The 14582-nt window shown below is 33.7% G+C and overlaps 4 protein-coding genes across 4 annotated transcripts; 2 read left to right on the top strand and 2 right to left on the bottom strand.

Annotated features, from left to right (window-relative positions):
* Nucleotides 1-7: 7 nt before the first annotated feature.
* On the bottom strand, nt 8-5817 carry LOC112461494. The gene is made up of 3 exons (XM_025026751.1): nt 5591-5817; nt 5281-5333; nt 8-242 (listed from the first exon to the last, which is right to left on the bottom strand). The coding sequence occupies exons 1-3, from the start codon at nt 5705-5707 to the stop codon at nt 95-97; spliced, it is 318 nt and encodes a 105-aa protein (XP_024882519.1). The 5' UTR covers nt 5708-5817; the 3' UTR covers nt 8-94.
* On the top strand, nt 3232-4704 carry LOC112461493 (ribosomal RNA processing protein 36 homolog). Its single transcript, XM_025026750.1, has 4 exons — nt 3232-3354; nt 3546-3633; nt 3787-4306; nt 4382-4704. Exons 2-4 carry the CDS (start codon nt 3589-3591, stop codon nt 4519-4521), a joined length of 705 nt encoding a protein of 234 aa, XP_024882518.1. The 5' UTR covers nt 3232-3354; nt 3546-3588; the 3' UTR covers nt 4522-4704.
* A 1890-nt stretch (nt 5818-7707) lies between the features above and the next one.
* On the top strand, nt 7708-12781 carry LOC112461491 (helicase SKI2W-like). The gene is made up of 11 exons (XM_025026748.1): nt 7708-8146; nt 8227-8533; nt 8647-9295; nt 9401-9632; nt 9718-9971; nt 10064-10196; nt 10281-10559; nt 10701-11593; nt 11667-12025; nt 12112-12290; nt 12386-12781. Exons 1-11 carry the CDS (start codon nt 8129-8131, stop codon nt 12713-12715), a joined length of 3633 nt encoding a protein of 1210 aa, XP_024882516.1. The 5' UTR covers nt 7708-8128; the 3' UTR covers nt 12716-12781.
* A 174-nt stretch (nt 12782-12955) lies between these two features.
* LOC112461492 (protein SEC13 homolog) lies at nt 12956-14357 on the bottom strand. Its single transcript, XM_025026749.1, has 3 exons — nt 13970-14357; nt 13443-13830; nt 12956-13361 (listed from the first exon to the last, which is right to left on the bottom strand). Exons 1-3 carry the CDS (start codon nt 14209-14211, stop codon nt 13053-13055), a joined length of 939 nt encoding a protein of 312 aa, XP_024882517.1. The 5' UTR covers nt 14212-14357; the 3' UTR covers nt 12956-13052.
* Nucleotides 14358-14582: the final 225 nt, after the last annotated feature.

Here is a 14582-nt window from a genome sequence, read left to right as displayed (position 1 = left end):
GTCTGAGAACGTGGAAATTGACGCAGTTATATGCTAATTATTAAAAAAGAACGATATTTTACGCGACGATCCCGAAACGTGAATTAACGTTCAATTATTTCCGGCGGGCTCGAACGGCAGAGAAACGACGGAATTTCGAATAATCCGACGACTTCGAACGACACTCGCGAAAATGAAACGCAACGAACCGTTTATACAATCGGCGACGATTGGATTTAGTTTCCCCGTTGTTCGGTAAAAGCCTGTAAAAGATAAGATTACGCGTACGTTTAGGTCGGTACACTTGGTTGAGATATGTAGGAATACAAGTACGCGAGAATAGAAATATACGAGAATATAATATATATATATAATTAAAAGAAATGTATATATAGAAATATATATATATGGGAATAATTTTCTTTAGTATGTGTGCCGTAAAATTATTTTTTAAAAACAAATTGAAGAAACAAATCAGAGTAGAATATTACATGTTTTGTTTACATAATTTTATGTGATTATTAGCAAATTTCAAAATTTGTTCAAAACTATTCCTATAAGGAAGTATTATAATACTTCTATTTTATATACACATATTTAAAAATATATTTATATATACACGTGTAGCTTGATTGAACTAATTTACAAAATATTTAATCTTGGACAAATATATTTGGGGAAGGGATTAAAGGAAACACATGCCGAACTTATTTATTAACTTATTCCCTATCTAAAGACGATTCTTTATTTTTATTTTGCATGTATAAATATCCTGTATTAGTTTTTTATTATTATTTTTTTTTTAAATCTGTAAAAAAGCTTTATATTTTTAAAATGCCATTATTTTGTTCTCAATACGATTTTAATTTTTCTTGTATCTGTTTTACATTTTAGCAATGTAATCAAGAATTAACTGTTTCTATAATTTTTCTGATGTCTATGGAACTTTTATCTTTAGTAAGATACAACTCTACATAGAGATATAAATATTTCATTTTTGTTGTCTGAATTCTATTGTCCAGGAATAAAAACTTTACATTCTTTTAAGTTAAAACATTTAATATATTATTTTTAATAATATTTAAAATAAGTATAGTTTAATAACTTTGAAACGGGTCTTTATTTTAATTCTATTAATAAAAATATTAATAGAATTAGATTATCAGAAAAAATTATAGAAACAGTTAATTCTTGATTACATTGCTGAAATGATGAATAAGGTATAAGAAAAATTAAAATCGTATTGAGAACAAAATATTAATCAAATATGTCATTAGACTCGTAAAAATGTCAACAAATTAATAAACGACGATACGAGTCAGGCGCGGTACGTGGTGCGTAAGTAAAGAAATTAATAGTTACAGAAGTAACGAATTACAATGTATATAATATAATACATATATATTCCAACTTAATAAACTGCGCGCCGATTATTTGTCGGACTTGAAACACAGCTATTGTAACATTAGGCTACTGTTAGGTAAATCGCGCAGTTTATTAAGCTGGAATATATATGTATATTATGTACATTGTAATTCGTTACTTCTGTAACTATTAATTTCTTTACTTGCGCACCACGTACCGCGCCTGACTCGTATCGTCGTTTATTAATTTGTTGACAAAATATTAATATGTTTATTAATAGAATTAAAATAATAGAACCTGTTTTAAAGTAAAAAGTTTTAACGTTTTAAAGTTATTGAACTATACTTATGTATTTTAAATATATTAAAAATAATATATTGAATGTTTTAACTTAAAAGAATGTAAAGTTATTTTTCCTAGGTCCTAGACAATAGAATTCAGACAATTAAATTAAGGACCCGTTCTATTTATCATATTCTTTCTTTGTATACTTGTGCGAGTTAGCCTCAAGCACATTAGCACACTACAATGGATTGTAACACACACCATCTCATACAAATTTACCAAACTTATCAAATCCACCATCGTATATGCAGTATATAATTATCATATCATTATATTCTTCATTTACTTATTTTGATTAAAGTCAAGAATTTTAGTATCAAAGCGTAAGTTATAAAAATATCATGTATATTAAATTTTTGTACGTCTTATCATTCCGTAATTAAAGTATTATTATTTTTTTAATTAACAAATTATTTTGACATTGCTATAAAAAGTCAGAATACTGTATTATTATTAATCTTTCTTACTAATTTATTCCTTCGTTAGTTTTTTATTCATAATTAATTCACTTAATTATTTATTAAAGAATTATTAACAGATGTAATAAGTGTATGTATTTTTACTTTAAAATGCGTAAAGAATAATAGCACATACATTTTTATGTATTATCAAAAACTTACTTTGTTGTATGTTACAGTATCTTTCAACTATACTCTCCTATTTTACAACACTGCGAGTAGTGATGGACGATGATAAAAGTTAACAGTAAACTCAGTATGTTAAAATAGTTACAATAGTATTGATTAGTTAATACAATATAAAGGTTGTCTCGGCAAACTACTGGTTTGATTTGAAGATATTAAATTTAGTTAGAATTATTGTCGCAGTGCTATATTCATTAATTTTTATTATGTGTTCTAATTTGTCATAACACTCATGCAACGTTTAATATCATTAATCACAATACTAACCAATAAAATATATAAGAATCGAGCGACTTGGAGTCACTATTTCCAACATCTGTTAACTTCTAACCGACCATTAAGTATCGAAATAGCCAACTTCTATTGGTTATTCTGAAAAGTTTCTTTTATTAAAAATCAGAAACTGAAAAACTGATCTCCCCTAATACAACATATTAATTTCAATAATATTACCAATATTAAGCAATAATAATCCCTCCCATTGTCATATCCCTCTCTCTCCCGATTCGGTGAGGGATACTTTACTGCGATCGCAATAGATTCATGTATACATTTAACGCCAGTGCAGTGATATGCATAAAATGTGTAATGTGGTAAAGTGATATATAACACATAAAGCGATATGTATAATGTATCCCCGATAGGTAACCACATATGTTCCTTAATTATTTTTGTTCTGTCACTTTCTTTAACACTTATTTATTAAAAAAAGAATTAGTTCAACTAATATATAATCTGCAGCTATAAGTCACATTAATAAATATATGATATTAATTAAATTATATTTAATTAAAAGGAAAAAGTCAGTGTGTCGATCTGTCGATGTTGAGAGAAAAATCAAATATTGATTAATCAAAAGGCAAATTATCGATTATCGTTATTTCGATTAATCGAGAAACATCGCTCATTCTGCTCTGTTGTCTGATCTGTGATTTGTGTAAACTCTGCGTACAAATAAAATTTATAATGTGTGATTTAACTTTTTAAGCACTCGTATGATCAATAGAGTACTAGTGGAGATGTGAGTACAATTTATAGTATTTATACAAATATATTTTTCCTAATCTTCTTGTTGTTTTCTTAAGTACATGAACAAACTGTAAATCCTAACCTAAAAATGTGGTATTGCATTTTGTTAAGTGTCAAAAAACCTAAACACAGAGTTGACGTCACATTAAACACTAAATAAAAAAAAATTGTATTTTGTTACAGAGATTCATAAATTTGTATTCCATTATTCATCTTAGGCCTCAACATGAATGATGAGGAAGCGTCTTTACTTACAGAAGATAAAGATCATGTAAGTTTTTCTTCATTTTCACTATTTATTTTTACTATAATACATATTATTAAATGCTTTTATTTAGGTTAATTTTAATTAACAGCACTATTATTACAAGAAAAGTTTATATATTCGTGGGTGGTAACATGCTCTGAATTGTTTATGTTTTAGGAACAAGTACGAGAAGAATTAAAACATATGAGTTTTGAGGATTTACAGAAATTAAAGGAGAAATTAGGTACCAAGGTATATAATGAGACGATATTTGGAAAAAAAAGTAAGAAAAAAACTGAGAAAATAGAGTTTAAACGGGAAAATAAGAATAGGCCACGAGAGATTTCTGCTAAAAAGCCAGTTCTCAGATATAAAGAGTTAACTCGAGTCAAAAAAGTTGTATCTCGGGATCCTAGATTTGATAGTTTATGTGGTACGTTTGATGAGAAGGCCTTCAGACATTCTTATGCATTTATTAACAAGTTACGGGAAAACGACCTCAAAACTTTACAAAAAGAATTGAAAGAAACGACAGATCTAAAAGCTATAAAGAAAATAAAATATCTCATTCAGAGGCTTGAAAATCAGTTAAGGGAAGAAAAGAAAAGGAAAGAGAAAGCAGAAAAGAAGCGGCAAGAAAAGGAAGAGCTACTAGAATCTGTTAAACGAGGAGAAAAGCCTGTCTTCAAGAAAAAATGTAAGTTTAGCTTATCGTTAACATAATACTGATTGATATTATATTGTTTTATTTTATCTTATTTGTCTTTTGCAGCTGAGAAGAAAGTCTTGGATTTGGTCTCACAGTATGAAGAATTGAAAAATACAGGTAAACTGAAGAAGCATATTCAGAGACTGCGAAAAAAGAATAAACATAAAGACAGGACAAAATTGAAAGCAGACAGAACGGAGTGAAACACATATATATATACGTGCATATACGTACATTTACACAAAAAAAAGTTTCCATAATTTTTTCTAATATCTATGGAACTATTTGTCTTTATTAAGCTACAACTCTAGATATAGATATAAATATTTTATTTTTGTTGTTTGAATTTTATTGTCTAGGAAAAAAAACTTTACATTTTTTTAAGTTAAAACATTCAATATATAGATATCTATATATTATTTTTAATATATTAAAATAAGTATAGCTTCACAATAACTTCAAAACGTTAAAACTTTTACACTTTATATAAAACGGGTCCTTATATTTTAATTCTATTAATATTATTATTAATAGAATTAAAATAAAGACCCATTTTAAAGTTTTAACGTTATAAAGTTTATTGAACTATACTTATTTTAAATATATTAAAAATAATATATATATTGAATGTTTTAACTTGAAAGAATATAAAGTTTTTTTTTCCTAAACAATAGAATTCAGACAAATAAAATAAGGATCCGTTAATTTCTATTTATTGTATTCTTTCTCTGTGTACCTGTGCGAGCGTAGCTTCAAGCACATTAGTACACCAAATTAAATAACGCAAAACGAGTCCGAGATGAAATATTTGTCATAATTCTTTATGGCTCATCCATTTTAAGATAAAACGGATCTATGAGATTCTATACTTATTTGTAATACAATTATGATACGTAAATATATATATCTAATACATTTTTCACAGATCTGTTATCTCATTAATAATGCTTTTTGTCACTCACCAATCGACAGTGGAGTTGTCAGCCACGTATGTATGATCAGCGCCACGATGATTCTGTAATATATAAACATAAAATTCAAATTAAAACGCTCAAAATATAATCAATAATTCAAAAGATAATTCTTACATGCATAAAATTTCTTAATGGCTTTTCATTAAATATCTATTAAAATAATTATACATTTTTCAAAAAGGATCTGCCCAAGAATAAATTTTTATAAAATTTCAGATTAATTTTTTTCTCTAATTATTATTTTTAAATCATCAAAACAAAACGACTAATTTTAGTACAAATAAGTAATAATGCTTACCGCAATGTTACTCCAACGACGCCCGATACCTTTCCTAGGCTTCCTTCCTAGGGTTCTTTCATCTGAACCCTTTTCTTTACTCACACAGGCGTTATATACAAAATTGATCTGTAACATACGAAAATATTTAAATAGAATAATGTCTAAAATATACACACATTCAAAAAATATTTATAGATATATATCTACTATATTGCTTGCTTGCACTAATTTATAAAATATTTAACTTTGGACAAATATGAGAAAGAAATTAAGAGAAACACATGCTTAAAATAAAAATAAGAAAATAACTTTTGCACGCAAGTTTTATTCGTAATTTCAATAAATTTTTAATAAAAGAATAACATCTTAATGACAATGCTTTTTTTAAATATTATTAACTTGTATAAAATTTAAAAAGAAAAAAGTCTAATTTTGATATAATCTAAACTATTATAAATTTTAATTATTTAGAAATTATTTAAAAATAGAAATATATATTAACAAGTAATATTTTATATATATTTGTTGATATTAATCATGTCATAAATAATTTATTAAATATTTAAAAGTATAATCTAAAATATTTTATTTATTAGATAATGTATTAAACATGCAATATACTGTATATGATGTAATTATAATAAATTATATATTTAAATATTTAACATGTATAATGTATTTATAACATGATTAATATTGACAAATATATATCAAATATTACTTGTTAATATATCAAATATTTCTAAACACTTAAAATTTATAATAGTAATAGTACATATTATATCAGGTACATATTATACCCGATATTAATCACACGCAAAGCGTACTTAATTATATTGTGACAGCGGAGAAATAAATGCAGAAGAAATTATGCCACGTTTAATATCGCAGCGATATTTCAAATAAAAATGCAACGAAATGTATATCTGTGTAAGATGGCGTAAAAGATTTTTTGTTAATGCATGTTACTTACTTACCAATTAAATAAGTCGTGCCACTCGTTCGGAGCCGATTCATCTCCGTCTCGTATTCGTCGCATTCTGGAAAAGCAGAACGTATAAATTAATATGGCGAAGGCGCTTCGTATCTCGCGCGCGGTCAACTCGCGCCGAAAGCGCCGCGGCGCGCGGCGTCACTAATACGCGTCCCACTCTCAACTTTGCGATCACGAACTTTCCGAACTTCGAAAATTAAATATTATAAACTCGCCTCTGTTATCACGGTTGTTATTCTGCATTCTAGCTAATAGCGTATTAATATTTTTGGCAAATATTCGCGACACTCGAAAGTACGGTCGTCACTTTCGCGATTGCTCGCGCGATGCGCCTTCGGCCGAACGAGTATCCCAGAATACGTATTATTAAGAAATCATCAATACTCGAACGTGTCGAATCTATACCACGCGATAGATAGGTACTGCAGTGAATATAATGCGTGCAAAGTTAATATCTAGTATGCTTACCAATTTAATGAGTCGCGACGTCACTCGCTCCGGAACCGATTCAGCCGATCCGTCTTGTGTCCGCCGCGTTCTGGAAATGAAAGGAGAACGTCATCAATATGGCGGTCATCTCTCGCGCGGCTAACTTCACGCGCCAAATACGTCGCCGCGACCCGCCGCGTCGCTACGCGTCTCGCTCCTAATTTCACGTTTATGAATTTTCCGAACTTCGAGTTCGGATTGTTCGGAAATATTATATGCTGATTACATGCTTTTATTACGATTGTTTTGCAGCCTAACGAATAGGCATATTAATACTCTTCGGTGATATCCGCGATATTCGAAAATACGATCATTGCTCTCGCGCTTGTCCGCGCGATACGTCGTGCAAGTCAGTGCAAGTACGCGAGATACGTGTTATTACAAACTATTAATACCCGAGCGCTGAATCTATGCTGCGCGATAGATACTGCATTTTAAGTAATAAATAAATATACGTTACTCCGTGACTCTTACCAATTAATCAATTAAACGAGTCGCGCGACGTTACTCATTACGGAGCCGATCCGTCTTGCGTCGTTGTGTCTGTCGCCGCCGACGCCAGCGCCGCCGTTCTGGAAATGGAACAACGGAAGAGGAAGGGGGACGTAATCAAGATGGCGGAGGCGCTTTTCTCGCGCGCCGCGATTGCCGCGGTCAACTTCGATTTTTTTGGTTAATCTAAAGTTCTAAATAATTTATGTTAAAATAATTTTTTATGCACGAAATTAAAAGTGGTTCAGGCCGTCAGGTTTCTCTCTGAATTCAGGAGGGGAGTTTAGGCTGTTTGGGGGGATCTTAGTAGGAAATCCTCGTTACTCGCCTAACCTATTTTGCCTGTGTTGGCGAGGTTATAATTTTACAATCAGTAAAAATTAATTATGTACTTCAAGATTTAAATATATACGTGTACAAACTTAAAATACACATAATTTAATTACTGCTAATTGAGTCAAATTACTATTTTAACGTATCAATTATGTGACAGTTATACGAAGCTTATACTTTAAATTAGGCAAAGAGAGAAAAATTAATATATGAATATATAATAAACAAAGGAGATTTGTGAAATAACGATGACTGAATCGACGCGAGTAATTATTACTTAATATATCAAATATATTATATATCCTCCTTGTTACAATTTTATGTATTTATCTATATTGATTCACAGTTTACCGAGCCTCCACCCATCTGGCCTGATATTAAATCAGAACTGCGGGAATACATTGAATGCCCTGAACGATTACCTATACATCAGCTGGACAGTACCCAACGTTATTGGCCACGCAGAGCAGATGTTCTTTCGTTGTTGGAATTTGATTTGGCTCCGGTCAGTACCACGCTGAGATTTGACCGTGATCCAGTAACGGGGAAAATTGGCGAGATACAAGAGATCTGCTTACAAGGTGCAGGGGAAACGGCAAGGAATTCTATGTCTATGACTCGTGCGCCTGGATCACTTGCAGACGGAGTTCGAGGTACTCTTAATTTTATCTCGACATGTATTTCTCTTCGTTGAAATTGTAATACATCAATCAAGGCATAATTGCAAAATAATGCATATATTAGGTGAATGCTATATCTCCCGCAGGTAATCCTAGTAATATTCCATTTTGGCCTGGTGGTTTTGAAGAGCCTGAAGTACCTGAAAATGAAATCGTTATTAACGACATTGACTTCGAGAAGAATTTAAGGACATTAGCCAAAGGATTTAGCTCGGGTTTAGAATTTGAAAGTGACAATTGCACACCAATCAATTGCACGAGGAACGAAACAGAAATTTCATTGTCTGAAGAAACTGAAAAATTAATAATCAATAATGATAATATAAATTTAATGTCTGTTGTACACGAGGAGGGAAATTTGCTTGGCTCATCGTCTTCAGTTGAGGAGCCGAGAAAAGAGAACGTTCAAGTTTCGGACAGCAACATTCCCTTTAAAGAAAATTCTACTTTACCCAAAGATATAAGTATACCTGTCTTGAAAATATCCGAGAAACAAACAGAACTTTCAAAGACAGAATGGGCGGAGCAGCTTGATGTATCCGCACCAGTAACTGACTTTGACAAGAGAATACCTGACCCAGCAATCAAATTCAATTATGAACTGGACACCTTTCAGAAACAAGCTATTCTTAAATTGGAAGAGAATAGCAACGTTTTCGTTGCTGCGCATACATCAGCGGGAAAGACTACTGTTGCTGAATATGCCATTGCATTGAGCCAAAAGCATATGACGAGGTAAAGTTATAAGGTTTATACAGTAAGGTTAAAAATTAACTTTGCGATACTATTGTCACAGATAGCTAGATATTAATTTCCTGATAACCTTTTATGTCATTCCAGAGTGATTTATACGTCTCCCATAAAAGCACTGTCAAATCAAAAATATCGTGATTTTAAGAGAAAGTTTGAAAGCGTTGGGTTATTAACAGGTGATTTACAAATAAATCAAACTGCTTCATGTCTAATCATGACAACGGAGATCCTACAATCAATGTTGTATTGTGCATCCGATGTTCTACGGGATCTAGAATTTGTTATATTTGACGAAGTGCATTATATAAATAATGAAGATGTGCGTAATGCTGATTTTATAGGGAATGGCGCGTATATACCTACAAAAAATCCGACAATCTATAAAAATTATTTTGTACTTTTAGAGAGGTCACGTATGGGAAGAAATAGTCATTCTTTTACCACAGAATATTAATATAGTAATGTTATCTGCGACTGTACCAAATCCAATAATATTTGCGGATTGGGTCGGTCGTATCAAAAAGCGAAAGATGTACGTGATTAGCACTTTGAAAAGACCCATACCTCTTTTACATTACTTGTACACTGGCACTGACGGTAAGACTAAGGATGACAAATTCTTGGTCCTTGATAGCAACGGCCAGTTTTTATTGGATGGGTAAGTCATTTCTCTTCCTACCTTTATATATTTTTGAGTGAAAGCAAGAGAGGCATGATAATGATACAGTGATATTTTAATACTTGATCCAGATGGTACAAAGCGACAAATACATCCGATAAAAAGAAAGACAAAACCCCAAAGGACTGTAGAAGAAGAATTCAAATGACGCCGAAACAAGAAGAGGTATTATGGAGAGCATTTGTAAGCCATCTTCAGAGCAATGTACGTTGTTATTAACTGCATACTTTTTATTCTACAGAGAAATTATGTGATAATTATTTTTATATGAATAATGCAATTTTCTAGGATATGTTACCCGTTGTCGTATTTACTCTGTCGAGGAAACGCTGTGATATGAATGCTGCTACGTTAAGAAATCTTGATTTAACGACTGCGAGGGAAAAGCATCAAGTACATGTATTTTTCCAATCTAACATAAAACACCTGAAGGGTAGCGACAGAGAATTACCACAAGTACTTATGATGCAAGAGCTATTAGGAAAAGGAGTGGGTATACATCATAGTGGGATACTGCCAATTTTGAGAGAGATCGTAGAAATGTTATTTCAGAGTGGAGTTGTGAAGGTAATTTTGCGAGGAAACATTGAAAAAAACAGAAAGAAAAAATTAAAGCACATTTTTAAAAAGTCTTAAGTAATCTTCAAGTCTTGGAAATATGCAAAAATTAAGAAGGTGTAACGAAATTGCATTTTATCGCATTTTTAGTTACTATTCGCGACAGAAACTTTTGCTATGGGAGTCAACATGCCAGCGCGCACGGTGGTGTTCGATTCTATACGAAAGTACGACGGAAGCAACTTTCGTACCCTGTATCCGACTGAATACATACAGATGGCTGGTCGTGCCGGACGGCGAGGTCATGACAGCACGGGAACTGTTATAGTGATGTGCAGAAACGACGTGCCACACTTTAACGACTTGAAACCTATGATGTGCGGTGAGCCGCAAACATTAGAATCGAAATTTAAAGTCACGTATTCCATGCTTCTAAATTTGAGAAGGGTAAATGAATCCGTCACCGTTGAGGCGATGATGCGCAAATCTTTCAAGGAATCGCCATTGGCCTCGCAGGAAGCGACATATAACAACGAGTTACGGAAAATCGAGCGCGAATTGTCGAACTTACCGCCTTTGACCGATATGCAAAAAATACTCTCTGCATTCTATCACAAGGCGGTCGATTATCTGGAAGATGTTAAATTCTTGAACCCTTATTTATTCGATTCGAGAAAAACAGCGAAAAGTTTAACTGAGGGTAGAGTCTTGTTAATATCCTACGTGAATCATTACAACAAACTAGCCCTATTATTGAAAGTTCACTATCACAAAAGCTCTATTCAATACAAAGTCTTGATACTTAAGGACACGAATGCACCCACTTTCGAAGATGTTGAATTCAAAAGTCCTCAGATATTCGAGAAATGGTGCGAGATTATGAGCCTGACAAAAAAAGAGATATTTGTCCCAAGCACTAATCCGTCACACGAGGTTCTGACTATATTTCCATGGCACATATTGAAAATAACTAATTGTCAGATAAAAGTTGATTGTTCTTTGGTATTAAATGATTGGGAAAAGAGACAAATCTCACGATTCAAGTAAGAAATAACATAGCATAGTAAAAATTTTTGGAGCATCTTATATACTTATCGAATATTTCTTCTTTTTTAGAAACGATCCACCGGGACAAACATGTCAGACAGCGGTTCAAGAATTGACTTCTCTATCATTTAACGCTTCTATCAAGCCTCACATCCTACAACCGTATATCAAGCCCTCGTCGAAAAATGATTTTCAATTGAGGATACAACATAGGGACAAATTAAAAGCTAATCTGGGCGATATGAAGTGCAAGGAAATACCAAACTTTGAAGAACAATTCAGACCTGTATTCGAACGGAATCAACTTGAGGATAAAATGCGACAGCTTCAACTTAAACTCAGCGATGAAGGAATGGCATTGTACCCTGATTACCTAAATATGGTAGCACTCCTTAAACATTTTAAATACATAGATAATGATGAAAGAGGTTTGTATTAATCAAAATCGTATAATCATTATAGATTTAATATTTATTTATTAAAGCGCAATTAACAATGTATCATTATTTATTAGTCGCCCTAAAAGGAAGAGTCGCGCTGCAAATGGGTAGTAACGAACTGCTGATAACAGAATTGATTCTCAAAAATGTGTTGACTGTTTTACAACCGGCAGAAATAGCAGCGTTGTTATCAGCACTGATCTTCCAGCAACGCACAGAATTCGAACCTAAACTCCCACCAAACCTTACTAACGTATGTGTTACTGATTCATCTCTTTCTGGCTCAATCAAGTATTCAAAAAATTGTACATCGCTATAAGAAATTAAAACAATCCTCGTCCTCTTCAGGCTTGCAAGATAATGAGCGAGGTGCACGCGGAACTAGAGCATCTGGAGCAATACTATCAACTATCGACATTACAACCATTGAATTTCGGCTTGGTGGAGGTTGTCTACGAATGGGCGCAGGCCAAATCATTCGCCGAGATCATGAAGATGACGGATGTCCAGGAAGGAATTATCGTTCGTTGCATACAGCAACTCGGCGAAACATTGCAAGATGTTAAAAATGCGGCTGTGACGATAGGCGACCCAGTTTTGAAAGAGAAGATGGAGGAAGCCTCGACCGCGATCAAACGTGACATAGTTTTCGCCGCGTCCTTATACACCCAAGACTGATTACGAATGAGCAATTTAACTCTCAATACTACCGGTAAAATCAATGTATTTTTTATAAAAAAAAAATTACGCAGATATTGCTGCAAATACATACTGTTTGTAAAAAAAAACATCCATAAGAACGTATGATATTTGCCAACAATTTTTTCAGTTATCGCAATAAGAATAAACATAATATTTCGAATAAATGTTTATGGATAATCAAATATTAACGGTAAATAACTCGAACTAACTCTGGAATTTGCTAAAAGATCCTCGATATCAAACAAATCCGTATTAATTATTAATTACAACGCTTATTTTATATTATTTTACATGGTTCTCCGTTAAATCAATATTACAATGCGCGTTGATCTGGATTGTTAAGATTTCCTTGATCTTTGTTCAATTCCGAGATGCATGCCCATTGTCCTTCGGAATTCTCGCGCCAGAGCGAAACCTTGTTGTCGCCACCGCTGACCGCCAAGATACCGCCTGTCAACGACCAGCTGACGTTCCAGATAACGTCATCGAAGACATTAAGAACGTTCGGTGTCCAGCTGGTGTAATCGTTGGAAGTCCATACGACAACGCGGCGATCTTGCGAGCAAGACGCCAAAGCGGCTCGGGATGGGCCAACTGCCGGTGCCCAGGCTACATCGCGAACCTACAAGTATGATAAAAAAAAAAGATATATAAATATGTAAGTCTTTGGTGTTTAAATATTTCCGTTGTTATTAAATTGTACCCAATCGCTATGTGCTTCCAGTTTATTCTCTTCTATCCATCTGTCGCCGTCCTCCTTCCATATCTTCACTAAATTGTCACAACCACCGGTGGCTAACCGCTTAACAGGATCGTTCCTCTGTTGAATCGCACTGGGATCGGCGCCCGAATCGACCGCTGGACACCAACTGACCGCATTGCACCCAATCGTGTGAGCGTTCGTTATTTTCTGCATGTGCCAGGTATCTCCGGTGTTTGCAAGAATGGAAACTGATCCGTCTGAACTTCCGCAGGCCAGGATCAGACCAAACTCGTGCGGCGCCCACGCGACCGAATTGACAGAGGAATCATGGCCAGTATGCTCGTAGATCTTGGTCCATTCTCCCAGTTCCTTCCAGATAATCACCTTTCTGTAAAAGTGCACAAACGTTGACTGCGTATTATCAGGGGCTTTAGCTGCTATTAAGTTATTAGGTATACTTAATTATTAAGCTTGATACTTTGGTAAATGTATGTGTAACACAAGTAGCATTGTAAGACTGTGTGTACCTGTCATAGCTACAAGATGCCAAGAGATTGCCGAATTTCGGATGGGCCCACGCGACCTGCCACACCGGGCCGATGTGTCCCTTGAGAACGGCGACCAGGTTCTGAGTGCCGTTTTTCAAATCGAATATCTTCACCGAATTGTCGCTCGAGCAAGTTGCTAACCTCAAACCGTAGTAATCCATCTCCGCGTCGTGGATCATGTCCTCGTGGCCAGTGTCGACGGTATTTAAAACGGACACCATTTTGAAAGGATAACTAATCGCCAGCGAGACTTTAATTATACGAAGGGACTGACTGAAGGATAAAGGTAATCGCGAATATGGTACAGGTTATGTTGACGTAATGCCTGTCACTACGTGGAGGCATATGCGCGACTCGATAACGACAATCGACTGCGCTGCGCATGTTCTGCGCGCGCAAGCAATTCGTATTCTCCGGATGCGTTCCGAGATGCGCTGACAGGTATTGAAAATCTGTGTTGTTCCTGGTTGATATATTATACATCTTGGAGAGAATTCACCCTTTCTTTCTCTTTAAATGCGCGCGTGAGTTCTAGTTTATAATCGTTAATTGTTTGTTATCTATTTTAGATGAAGAGCGTATACAAACACTG

The sequence above is a fragment of the Temnothorax curvispinosus genome, unplaced genomic scaffold (genome assembly GCF_003070985.1).
Source record: "Temnothorax curvispinosus isolate PA1 unplaced genomic scaffold, ASM307098v1 QBEX01011455.1, whole genome shotgun sequence".
In the NCBI taxonomy this organism is placed as follows: domain Eukaryota; kingdom Metazoa; phylum Arthropoda; class Insecta; order Hymenoptera; family Formicidae; genus Temnothorax; species Temnothorax curvispinosus.
Note: the sequence above shows the minus strand (reverse complement) of the source record. Positions and strands in the feature narration are given on the sequence as shown.